Source organism: Danio aesculapii, chromosome 6 (genome assembly GCF_903798145.1).
Source record: "Danio aesculapii chromosome 6, fDanAes4.1, whole genome shotgun sequence".
NCBI classification, from domain to species: Eukaryota; Metazoa; Chordata; class Actinopteri; order Cypriniformes; family Danionidae; genus Danio; species Danio aesculapii.
Genome location: NC_079440.1, coordinates 16,187,564 through 16,201,284, shown reverse-complemented (window position 1 = coordinate 16,201,284; position 13,721 = coordinate 16,187,564). Strand labels below are relative to the sequence as shown.

At 38.1% G+C, this 13,721-nt stretch overlaps 1 protein-coding gene across 1 annotated transcript in view; it reads left to right on the top strand.

Moving 5' to 3' along the window:
• arl6ip6 (ADP-ribosylation factor-like 6 interacting protein 6) overlaps positions 1-6,633 on the top strand; it is a 37,082-nt gene extending 30,449 nt beyond the window's left edge. Inside the window, exon 4 of the mRNA XM_056459669.1 lies at positions 2,742-6,633. Within this exon, the coding sequence (XP_056315644.1) occupies positions 2,742-2,835 (94 nt within the window). The 3' untranslated portion in view covers positions 2,836-6,633. The remainder of the gene's footprint in view (positions 1-2,741) is intronic.
• Positions 6,634-13,721: the final 7,088 nt, after the last annotated feature.

Here is a 13,721-nt window from a genome sequence, read left to right as displayed (position 1 = left end):
GCAAGGGTGTCTTCTGTCACCAAACAGTCAACAGCTGGTCAACCGTTGAAATTTAAATTTTAACCCAAGTTGTTATGGAAGCAATCCAATAAACCCTCGGTTTAACCCAACATAGCGGCTCAATATTTTTAACCTTTCTATTGTTTAAAATTATTAACCTAATGTTTTTTTTGTGTGTGTGTGTGTGTGTGTGTGTAAATATCTGTGTATTTTAGGGACATTTTGTCTTGAAAATATTAACTTAAAGGCTCCCACTATACCTATTTTTTACTTGAATCTTACCTAAAATGTCTTAAAACATTTAGGGCTGATCTAATTTTTTTTGTAGGATTACTCTTCTAATTAAACAAACATTTGCATGGAACATCAATTTTCTTTGTTGTTTTGTAATTTCAATTATTAAAAAAAATTGTTTCTGTCTCTACATTCTGGCCAACTTACATCAGTTATTAAAAGGCATAACAATCTTTAAAGCACTGATAGAAAATCATGTCACTTTCTTCAAGTGATTTTATTTCCATTGGTTGGAAACTCTGGAGGACATTGAGGCTTGTCATTATTCTTATAATAATAATTTGTACAAAAATGTGTAGAATAAAACACCAATAGTTCATTATTCATTATTCGCAGCATACCCATCACTGGGAAACATCCATACACACTCATTCACACACACACTTATACACTACGGTAAATTTTTGCATATCCAATTCACCTGTACCACATCTTTGGACTTGTGGGGGAAACCGGAGCACCCAGAGGAAACCCATGCAAACACAGGGAGAACATGCAAACTCCACACAGAAATGCCAACTGACCCAACCGAGGCTCGAACCAGTGACCTTCTTGCTGTGATGCGAACGTGCTACCCACTGTGATTTGATTTAGCATCTTGAGCTAAAGTACAATGTAGTGGAAAATGTCAACTCTGTTATTGTGGTCTCTGTTGTGCTTTAAAAATAAGTTAAACAACAATTAGTAAAATAATTAAATTTTCCCTATCACATTTTCCATTATTTTACATTAATAAGGGATTCAGTTTACTGAAATGTATGCATTTGCTGTATATCATTCCAATTTACGGGAAAAATGAATGGAATATGCTTGAAATGCACCCGGAGGAATGAGTGTTATGTTATATACATATATGGTATGTATGGGGCAGTGGAATCATCATAGCATAGCAGAGCACTCTGTCCGGAATAAATCAAAGCACTTGACATACAGTTCCCCGGGCAAGAACACCTTTAAAGGTGACATAATGAGCGCAAATCGTCTGTATTTGTAGTACACAAACCATGGTTCAGCTGTACGTGACGAATGTGTGAAAGCACAAAAATCATGCTGCTGCTTCTCTGTATACACAAAGCTTCTGCGCTGCTTACGCTCTGCTTGTGCACCAGTGTTAAACAGAAGTAAGTGAACATATATTCCCTTGCCAATACAAAGTCATACCTCACTGAAAAAGCAATGGTGGCTAATGTCTCCAACTCTATTGGACATCAGCCACAATAAATATCTCTTTAATGGCAACCCTTGCTACATTTGGGGTGTCATATTTTGTTACACATTAGGGATAGTTCACCCCAAAATTGAAATGTTGTTATTATTTCTCAACTTCATTTTGTTCCAAACCCCTGAGACATTCATTCCTTCATTCATTCATCTTCGGAACACATCTTAAAATATTTTGGATGAAATCCGAGAGCTCTCTGACCCTCCATAGACAACAAGAGATTTTCAAAGTCCAGAAAAAGTCCAGGTCTTTATATCTACCTTGAGTTGTTTTGCCAAGTGTATAAAGTGCATAAGTTAGATATGGATCAGCTTTTTAAAAAGATGTAAAAATCTGATCTAGTCAACATGTTGGAATATAATAGCATCAGAAACTTTCAATGTCAAGAAAGGAACCAAAAACATCCTCAAAACAGTCCATGTCCCTTCAGTGGTTCAATCGGAATGCTATAGTATGAAGCTACTGTTATAGTATGAAGCTAATTGCAAAGAAGGCAATGCAAATGTGAAAACAGAGGCGGATTACTGTCCCACGGTCGAACGATTCAAAATACGCAATACGTTTGCTTAGAACGTACAGATTTGTCTCATTCGCGTCTTCTGCATTTGAGGATCGGATATCAGAGCGCTTCAATAATAACGCACATGTTATAAATATGAGCTCAAAAGTTTCGTTATTTCAAATATAGATGCACGGCGAGCTCTCTGGAGAAAGTGAAATTGTTTGCACTTTTAAACGGGCTTGTAAAACAACAGGACACAGCAGATTTTGTTCTTCTTGGCTTTGTGGCTGTTCATCGTTTTTTTGAGCTCGGGTCGATCATGGCTTGTTATTATATGTATATATTATTACAGTGTAATGTCTCAGCTCTGTATTTAAAAATGGCGCTCCCTTTCTTTTTATTCTCCTGCTTCTGCTAGTGACGTATCTCTGTCAACCAATTGTGTTCAGCTGTGCGTCTTGCTCCACCTTTTGGTACCCTTTTTTGTGCTAGGTACCCTTTGACATTGGAAACAAACATAAAAGCGTACCGTACCACTCAGTGAAAACGGGCCAAAAGTGGTACGGTACTTTTTCACAGTGGAAACGAACATAAAAGCTTACCGAACTGTGCCAAAATTTACTGTGCTACTCAGTGGAAATGGGCTAAAATTTTACTAAGTTACAAATACAGCAAGGACGATAATTAACAGCAGTGGACTAACGTCATGTTTGTGTTTTGCAGAAAAATGACCGGACACTCTTTCCACATGGGCTACAGTATGGCTATACTCAACGGCATAGTGGCTGGACTCACTCTTATATGGTATCTCATCTGATGCACATCCTCCGACACCTCGACTGCCATTCAACACGCAGTCATAAGAAGATGATTTAATGGCAGAAGGAAGTGTCAAATAGTTTTACGAATAAAACTACAGATAAAACTGAAAAAAAAAATCAACACAAAGTATGGAATACTAGCTTAAACATTTATTACATTTAAATTTTGTGGTTGTTTAGATACAGAATAAAACTACATAATGTTTTGTTTTTTGAGATAATTTATAATATTTTTTTTATATATATGCTTATTTGACAAAATCAGTAAACGCACAGTGACTTTCTTAATGGACTACATTTCGGAGAAAAAACATTAGCGATGTCAGGGTCTCTTTATTAGCCACTTATTTTCTCTTCTAAAAGGCTTTTATTGCAGAATCCTCTTTTTACCATCACAAAAGCAGTGTGTTAAATCTGCTTTCTGCCCTTTTGAATGCTATTCATTGTCAGTCTGACAGCATACGAATGATGTTTAAGTCTTTCTAAAAAAAAATTGGATTAGCATTGTAGAAGCTACTCTTAGCAAAAGACTAAAGTCCCCTTGCATTCGTGCTTTATTAAAACTCAACGTCGCTGCTCTATTGATCGTTTTAATGGGGGAAATCATTAATACAATAGCTGTTTTGGGCTTGATGAAGAGTGACCGTGTTTAAGAGCTTTGTTGAGAGCCTGAGAGAAGGTCAGAGAGTGTAGAAGTGTGGATTTAATTTATGACTTTAATTATTTGATGCAGACTCTGCCAGGCCATGATTATTATTTTTTTTTCTTCATTAGATTAGCAGGCCCTGTAGCGACTCATTTCAGCTAGCTCTAATGCACTGGGCCTTCTAGTGTATATGGATTATTAATGTACTGCCACTTCTCTATGTGTTTGTGGTGTTTATTTGTATCTGTGGCAACAAGGTCCGATTATTTGTTTTCTTTTACAAGACATTTCCATCTCCATTATTAGCACCTTTTAAAAACAAAATAGAGAAATTGATTTCTTTGTGGAGATTTTAGCATTTTCAGAATTTGTTCAACTCAAACCTGTCAACATTGTAGGGTATTTTAACCCTTGTGCATCCTTAAGGAGATTTTTGTCTTTTTCGTTTTATTTTTTGCTGTTAAAGGGATAGTGCAGCTAAAATTGACAATTCTGACATCATTTGTAGAGGCCATGGTCTTTAGCCTCCTTGTTAGAGCAACCGACTCCCATGCGGAAAGTCGCCGGGTTCGATCCCAGCTCGGAGTGGGTTGGGTGGTATAGAATCAGAAAGAGCTTTATTGCCAGGTATGTTCACACATACGAGGAATTTGTTTTCGTGACAGAGCTTCTACAGTGCAACAGAATTACAGAGACAGGACAAAAACAGATAATAAATATATTTTAAAAATAGAAGTAAGTATTCAATGCAAATATACAAATTGACAAGAGTATGTACAGGTATATTACTATATACAACGTTATATGTGCAGCTGTTATGTGCAAATTGGCATGTAAAGTGTGTTGTTAAATAAGTGTATATGTCTATAAAAGTGTATAGCAAGTAGTGATGTTGGTTCCACAATTAATATCATCTAGTGTTCATGAGATGGATTGCCTGAGGAAAGAAACTGTTTCTGTGTCGGGCTGTTCTGGTGCACAGTGCTCTGTAGTGTCAGCCAGAAGGTAAAAGTTCAAAGAGGCAGTGTACTGGGTGTGAGGGGTCCAGAGTGATTTTGGCAGCCCTTTTGCTCGCTCTGGATAAGTACAGTTCTTGGGGAGTAGGGAGGGTTGTACTGTGCTGTACTGTAGCTGAGCTAAACCATACATTTATTGATGTGCAGATGACTGATTCAATGACGGAGGTGTAGAACTGTTTTAGCAGCTCCTTTGGGACATTGAACTTCCTCAACTGATGAAGAAAGTACTGCCTTTGTTGAGCTTTTTTGATAATGGAATCGATGTGAGTGTCCCACTTCAGGTCCTGAGACCCCACTGCTACCACTATCCTGTCCATGATGCTCAGTGGGGGGAGAGCAGGGGGGTTCTCCTGAAGTCTACTATCATCTCCACTGTTTTGAGCATGTTGAGCTCCAGGTTTTTGTGACTGCACCAGACAACCAACTCCTCAACCTCCTGTCTGTAAGCAGACTCGTCACCGTCCTGAATGAGGCCAATAAATGTGGTGTCGTCTGCAAACTTCAAGAACTTCAAGAGTCTTTTGAACTGCAGTCAATCGTGTACAAAGAGAAGAGCAGTGGGGAGAGGACACACCCCTGGGGGGCGCCAGTCCTGATTGTGCGGGTACTGGATGAGTATTTTCCCAGCTTCACCAGCTGCTGCCTGTCCGTTAGGAAGCTGTTGATCCACTAACAGACAGAGGTGGGCACAGAGAGCTGAGTGAATTTGGGCAGGAGAATTTTTGGGATGATAGTGTTAAAAGCCAAGCTGAAGCCAACAAACAAGATCCTGACATAGGTCCCTGGTCTGTCTAGGTGTTGACTGCATCATCCACAGACCTGTTTGCTCTGTAGGTAAATTGAAGAGGACTGGCGGTGTTACATTAGTGCCATGACCCGAATAGGAGTGAGGTTTGGGGGGGGTGACCTCACTCCTCTGACCTCTAAAGATGCTCTAGCTACAGCCGCTAGAGGCCATGGCCTTTAGCATCCCCCCCTCCCCCACCCCTTGGTAAAGCAACCGACTACCATGTGGAAAGTCACCGTTTCGATCCCAGCTGTGGTTTAGGACTGGCGGGGTTACATTGGTGTCGTGACGTTTAGGGGGGCAGGTAAACCTCACTCCTCTGACCTCTAAAGATGCTCTTGCGACAGTCGCTAGTGACCATGATCTTTAGCTTCCTTATTAGAGCAACCGACTCCCATGCGTAAATCCGCCGGTTCGATCCCAGCTTGGAGCGGGTTGGGTGGGAAAGGACTGGTGAAGTTACATTGGTGCCGTGACCCCGGATGGGAGTGAGGTTTAGCGGGGTGAGTGTAATGGGGGCCAGTTAGTGAAGTGCTGTGCTGGTAAACCTCACTCCTCTGACCTCTAAAGTTGCTTTAGTAACAGTTGCAAGAGGCCATTGTCTTTAGACTCCTTGTTAGAGCAACTGACTTCCATGCGGAAGGTCGCTGGTTCGATCCCAGCTCGGAGCGGGTTGAGTGGAATAGGACCGGGGGATTACATTGGTGCCGTGACCCAGATGGGAGTGAGGTTTAGCAAAGTGAGTGTAGCGGAGACCAGTTAGTGAAGTGCTGTGCAGATAAACCTCACTCCTCTGACCTCTAATGATGCTCTCGTGACAGACGCTAGAAGCCATGGTCTTTAGCCTCCTTGTTAGAGCAACTGACTCCCACAAAGTAAGTCGCCAGTTTGATCCTCAGCACTTTTTTGACATTTTTAGTGCTCCTATGTAACTTTTTAAATTGACACAAAATGGAGATATCTGCGTGCGGGATCACACTCTGCATGTGTTTGTGTTCTTCAGCCTTGCTTTTTTAGTTTTTGCTTTGACTTTGTGAAAGTGTCTCTCTTAATGCTGTTTCTGTTGAGGTGAAGGTCTGTCTGAGATAAACTCTCATGTGCTTTCATTTGTGCAGTGCAACTGTCAGACAATATTCAGTGCTGCCTGAAAACATCTGATTTAGAGGTTGAATGGTTTGCTTGCTTGCTTTTCCTTTCCATTTAAATAATCAGGGATGAAAAAACAACACTGGATTATTCATCTTCTACTCAAGATGTGTAATGTTGCATTAATACCACAAGTAATGTTTTCAGAATGTATTTACTTGTTTTTTTAATAAAAAGTTTCTGTATTAATGCATTATTTTCATTGTTTCATTCTAGCATTCTTTTACTCCTGCATTATTTTATATAAAATGAAAAAAAAAGCCTCCACATGTGGTTGCGCGTGTTTTGCAGTTTGAGCGTGTTTTAAAGATCTCAGTTGAAGCCTCAGGGCTGCGGTTCAGAATGCAGAGAGCAGACGTGAGTGTGAGTGCCAGTCGATATGAAAGCATTTGCTATGATGCCTTTTTACTTGTCACCCTCAAGGCCAGTTTTATGAAAGGGCAGCGAGACATGTAATCATTCAGCAGAATAAAATATTAAGCCCACGCCTTTCTATGTGTCTGACAAATTGACATCTTATCTGTCAAAGGCTTGTGTTGTGTGTGTGTATAGAAGAATGAAACGCTGAAAATACACAATAGACTTGCAGTTCACAAAATAAGTGTATGAAACTGAATCTCTGGGTTTCAACTCATGGAACTGCATGTCATCGCAAATTATATCTGTCGTTACTGATTCACGCATAAATGATGTCAAATGAGTCAAATGGATGAATTTGTGTACACTTTAAAAGGGAAAGTTCACCCAAAAAGCTAACCCAGGCCAAAAGTACTGACTTTGTTCCTGTAATTTTAAAAACACAAATTTTACGCTATAAAGGGACTAAGCCGAAAAGAAAATTAATTAATGAATGAATTTTACGCTAACGTTTAAGCATGTTTTTAAAAGGCCAATTTACACCACACCGATGAATGCCAACAAACAAGTCTGTAGGATCAGTGTGTTACCTCTGACACCATCTGTTGTCATTGGTTAGAGCTTATTTTTACATTCAATTGACATTTGTTGGATCATGGAATGTCTGTAGCTATGTTTCCTTTCAAAAATGCGAATTAACTTAATGTGCAAAAATCACAAGAAAGTGTCAGTTTAGTGGCTAATTCGTACTAGTTCAGTCGTACGAAATTGTATGATTTTAAAAAGGAGGCATGGCAACAAACCCCACCCCTAAACCTAACCGCCATTGGGTGATGAGCAAATCGTACTAAATTATACAAATTAGGTCAAACGAATTCATACGAATGAGCGACCAAATCAAAAATTTACAAACTGCTGTGAGATTGTGTTGGAATATTTCATAAAAGACATGCGAATAAAGCAGCGATTCCATCCAACGAGTCAAAGAGAACAAAATTGTCACTTCCTAATTAACGAGCGCCAAATATCAACAGTAAAAATGGAATTTGCTGCAGTAGGAGAACCTGCGTGAATCTTTTACTTATTTAATAAATACACGCACATTTTTATCAACACATGATCTCGCATAAAATCACGTAACTTTTTTCTTAATGCGCATACTGCAATTTGTTTGGTGTTTCCATCATAGTTTATGCGCATCTTTCCCCATATAAAAAGATTATCCTACTCAGTTATGCGCATACATTTTTTAATGCGCATTTTCAGAATTTATGCACATCTTGGCGTTTCCATCAAGTGTGCCACACGCCTGCTTTTGAGTGATATTCCCGGCCGTTAGATCGCCCCCTGGGGGCTGGCTGCAGTACAAGTCATAGAGCCCACCTCCTCCATGTTAATGAACGAGACTTGAGCTGAAATAAAAAAATTTTTTTACACTTGCAGTATAATTTCCCGAAAGATGGTTTTGGTCAATTAAGGCATTGGTTATGCTGATATAGGTGCAGATCTTCATTTTTGTAAAGAGTATGTTTTTAGCCAGTAATATAATGCTATAAAAACTGGGCGTGTCATCGTTGTTGACAGTTGTGATTGGCAGTTTCTCTACACAGACCGTTGGAGCTTCGGGGGGTGATTGAAGTTTTATTATTCAATTTCTGTGTTATTTTACAATGATAAAGTGAAGTTTCAAAAACTAATTTCGAGAGGAGCATGTGATATGATTGAGCATGACTGGCTGCTCATCTGTGTTCAGTAATTATCCAATGAGAGTGTTCCAAGCTTACTATAAATGGATCATTTTCTCCCTACTGCTCTATCTTCATTTTGGATGAATCCCCCATTCCACCCCATCTCCTCCTTTTCTAAGGGGGAGCTCTCGAGACCTACATGATCTTGCATCCCCTTATATGCTTATATATATATATATATATATATATATATATATATATATATATATATATATATATATATATATATATATATATATATATATATATACATATATATATATATATATATATATATATATATATATATATATATATATATATATATATATATATACATACATATATACATATATACATATATACAATTATATATATACATATATACATTTATTTTCATCACCAATTATCATAGTAGAACAGTTTCTCAAGTGGTTTGTGATGCATTTTGAAAACAGGAGATGAGCCCCTGGTCTAATGCGCCACCTGGCTTGAGAAACCCGTTCTTTTAGACTTACTTTTAGTCATTATTTGGGTAGGACACATATTCTAAATGCCTACGGCAGAATTCAAATGAGCCATTTTAATCTAGATTAATTCCAAGATTACAGTGAGATTAAGATAGATTAAAAAAATTAATCTATGCCCACCACTAATATATATATATATATATATGTATATATGTATATATGTATATATGTATATATGTATATATATATATGTATATATATATATATGTGTATATATATATATATATATATATATATATATATATATATATATATATATATATATATTAATATATTAATATATATTTTAAGTATAATGCTGGTCACATTCATTGGCTATTCTATATCGAAAAGAAAGTATAAATTATTAATTACTATTTTTTAATTTTACCTTTTAGAAATTACAAAATAACAAAAATGTTCTTTGTAAACCCCATTTTTGTTTTCATTCCTGTAGCAAAATCCCCAAAATGCCTTTTATGAATATTTTCCAAAACATTTTATTTATTTAAGAGATAAAATTCATATTTTTCTTTCTTGCATAATTATCAATGTTATTAATATTAATATAATCTATGAGGAAAAATAAAACCATTTTCTTGATGATATTTCAAATGATGCAATGTATCATGTTGTCTTTTAATTTCCCATCATTCATCTTGCTTTGCATAGGTGACAAATCCATGCCACATATTAAACCAGCAGATGCTCCTGCAAGTTTGAGTTTGCGAATCCATCAAGGCAGTTAATGGGCCAGCTCCGTGTTTGGCCTTTTCCCCTTCACTTGCTGCTTTCCATCTGTCTTTCTTTACCCACTGATCTGGCGACGGCATTAGACCTGACTTTTGAATGTTTTCGTCTTAGTCGTCTCTTGCTTTGCGTCATGAACTCCCCCATCATCACAAAACCAAACCAAACAGAGAAAGAGAGAGAGAGAGAGAGAGAGAGAGAGAGAGAGCATGTTTTTACAGTCAACAATAGCCTAGATTTGGGCCTGCTTTTGGCTTTGTGTTGGATGGGGTTGGACAAGCTGAATGAAAACAGAGATAATGTGTTGTTGCTTGGATACTGGCTAGAATGAGATAAAAATATCTGATGTTAGCATTAGTCTGATTCCACATGAGAAAGAGCTCTGTGGAATCGATTTTTGGAATCTGTTTTAGGCTGTATTTATTACTTTGCTTTATGAAGAATCAAACTTTTATTTACAGAACATTTATGCCTGCAATAGCACACAATTTAAAAATAAAGGCTCTTTTTTGTAAGTCTGAAATTCCATGGAGGTCCTCGTTTTGGTTATTATAAGAAATGTTCTCTAAAATGGTATTTTTAGGAAACTCAATATTGCTTTATATGAAGCTTCTTTCTGCTTCCTTCTCAAAAATAAAAGGATAATTCCAATTTTTATCTTCAATTTTTTTTCTTGTAATTTCAAGGGTTTGAGTTTACATTTCAAGAAATACTTTGTGTGTACAATTGTGAACTTATGTCTCACAGCTTTTTTTTTCACATGTTTGAGTTGAAAAATGTAAATATATCCCACAATTCAAAGAAATTAAGTTTGCGAGATGTGTATTTATTTATTTCACAAATATCAAGTTTACAGCATTCAAAAAAAGTGATTTTTGCTGCTCTTTCAAACTACTTATTTAAAATGAGCCGAAACATACAATTTTTGACATTTGTTTTGGGACAACATAATTGTTTTATGTTCAATCCACTTAAATTTGTTAGCTTAAAATAGTTAATTTAATTGATTTGTGTTGGGACAACATGAATGAATTGTGTGGAACTCAAATGCTCAGTTTTGGTGAGCCTGTGCAAATTGTAGCCTCAGTTTCCTGTTCTTAGCTGACAGGAGTGGCACCTGGTGTGGTCTTCTGCTGCTGTAGCCCATCCGCCTCAAGGTTGGACGTGTTGTGCGTTCAGAGAAGCTCTTCTGCATGTGCTGCTCTTCTAACAATAAATATTTGAGTTACTTTTGCCTTTCTATCAGCTTGAACCAGTCTGGCCATTCTCTGACCTCTGGCATCAACAAGGCATTTGCGCCCACAGAACTGCCGCTCACTGATAGTTTCTCTTTTTCGGACCAAACTCTGAGATGGTTGTGCGTGAAAATCCCAGTAGATCAGCAATTTCTGAAATACTCAGACCAGCCCATCAACCACATTCAAAGTCACTTATCAGCTTTCTTCCCCATTCTGATGCTCGGTTTGAACTGCAGCAGTTCATCTTGACCATGTCTACATGCCTAAATGCATTGAGTTGCTGCCATATGATTGGCTGATTAGAAATTTGCATTAATGAGCAGTTGGACAGGTGTACCTAATAAAGTGGCCGGTGAGTGTATGTAAACCTGCAATTCTAACTTTTTCATACAGTTGTGATTTTGTATGTCTCAATTTTGAGGTACAAAGTAACTGAGAAATAAACTCAAAATTGTGTAAACGGTTGTATTTACAAGGTATGGGCTCAAACTTTTAATTGTGAGAATTAAACTAATGAATGAGGGGCAAAGGGGGGAGAGTCTTTTCCACTGAATTGGGTTAAGTCTTATTTAACCTTGTTTATTTATTTATTCTATCGTGTGGTGGAAAACAGCTTCAGTAAGCATTCAATGAAAATGAGGTCAAAACCCCTTAATTTTTAGGAGTATATTTAGAAGACGTTGAGCACACATTTTTCTACTGTTCTGCAAATGTCTTTCTGTTCCCACATATGGACACTCTTTAAATACACTGCACAAACTCAGACAGGAAGAGTTTGTCAACTGAAGACACTTTTGAGTGTAGTTGATGTGATCTCTGAGTTCTGTAAAAGCTCAGGAAAGTCAAATGCTGGCCCATTTCATTTTTCACGTTCTGCTGTTTATCGTTTGCGCAGCTGTTTTGCTGCACCGATGTGTGTAGTGGGGTGAAAAAAATGTCTAAGGTATACAAACACTGCTCTGGACGCACAAGGTTAAGGTAATGGGGGTGATCTGTACCACTTAACAGAAGTATGCCACGGAGGTCAACCGAACGTCATCTTAGTTTTAGTTGAGTCAATTATTACCTATTTTTTTATAGATATGAAGTTTTAAAATGAGGAAAAAATGTCAAGAATATTACAGTGTAAAGGGTGACCCAGCCTTGGCTTGGTCTGTTGGCATTTCTGTGTGGAGTTTGCATGTTCTTCCAGTGTCTGCGTGGGTTTCCTCCGGGTGCTCTGGTTTCACCCACAGTACAAATGCATGCGCTAATTGAATAAAGTAAATTGGCCGGAGTAAATGAGTGTGTATGGATGTTTCCCAGTACTGGGTTGCAGCTGGAAGGGCACCCGCTGTGTAAAACATATACTGAATAAGTTGGCGGTTCATTCCAATGTGGCAACCCTTGATGAATAAAAAGACTAAGCCAAAGGAAAATGAATGAATTGCAGTGTAAAGCAGAATTAATATTTAAGATTCCTAATCTGTTTTTATCATTAATAAATGTACTGTCGTGTATAGTTTGTAAACCTAAAGTATTACGTTTGCTGTTTGTTCAAACTCTTTATCTAAAATAAGCTGAAACGACACAGTTCTTGAGTTTTTTTGCGGAGGAACTTGATTGTTTTATGTTTAATTCATTTACATTTTTTTTAAATTGCTTTTTCAAATTGATTTTGGTACTGTGGACCACTCAGTCCTCCTGTCTCGCTTGGCCCATCAGGTTGGCCTATAGGGGCCTGTGTTAGATTGGTTCACATCTTATTTAACTGGTCGTAGTTCCTCAGTTATGGTTGGTAACATCACTTCTCCTTCTGCTCCATTGACTTCTGGTGTTCCACAAGGTTTAATTTTAAGCCCTGTTTTATTTACATTATACATGCTGCCGTTAGGGTCAATCCTGATAAATCATAATGTCTGCTTTTCATCTGTCTGCTGACGATGTTCAAATCTATCTCCCTGTTGCTTCAGAGTCTTCAGGTACACTAAAATCTCTGCACGGATGTTTAGTTGACATCAAACTTTGGCTGTCACAGAACTTTCTTTCTCTGAAAAGACAAAACAAAACAGAATGTATTGTGTTTTGCAACTTTAACCTGCCTAATGAGTTACCCTCAATTTATATTAGCTTTTCCCCACATTTAACCATGTATTAAAAAATTTGGGAGTGAATTTGGACAGTAGTTTAAAATTTGATAGACAGGTAAATTCCGTGATCAAGGCTTGCTTATGATTGAACACAGCTGGTAACGCATTACCTCCACATATTGCATCAGATGAACACTGACACACTATAAATTACCAGAGCTTTGTGCTCCAGTCATCTCCGTTTTGAAGAATCCCCCCTTCCACCCCTACTCCTCCCCTTCTCCAATAGGGTGGCACGGTGGCCCAGTGGGTAGCACTGTTGCCTCACAGCAAGAACGCTGCTGGTTTGGCCCTCTCCGGACCGGTTGGCGTTCTATGCAGAGTTTGCATGTCCTCCCCGTGTTCCATGTGGGTTTTCCCCGGGTTCTCCGGTTTCCTCACCGTTCAAAGACATGCACCATAGGTAAATTGACTACTTCAAATAGCATCCTAAGGCAACTATTAGTCAGATATATCTCCAGGAGTTCACTGCAGGGGAGTTCTCAAGACCCACCTGAGCTCAAACTCTCCTCTCGCCCTCCAAATGGGAGGGAGCCCCTGGCTCAAGGATGTTCTGAGCTCAGGGCTCTCTCCC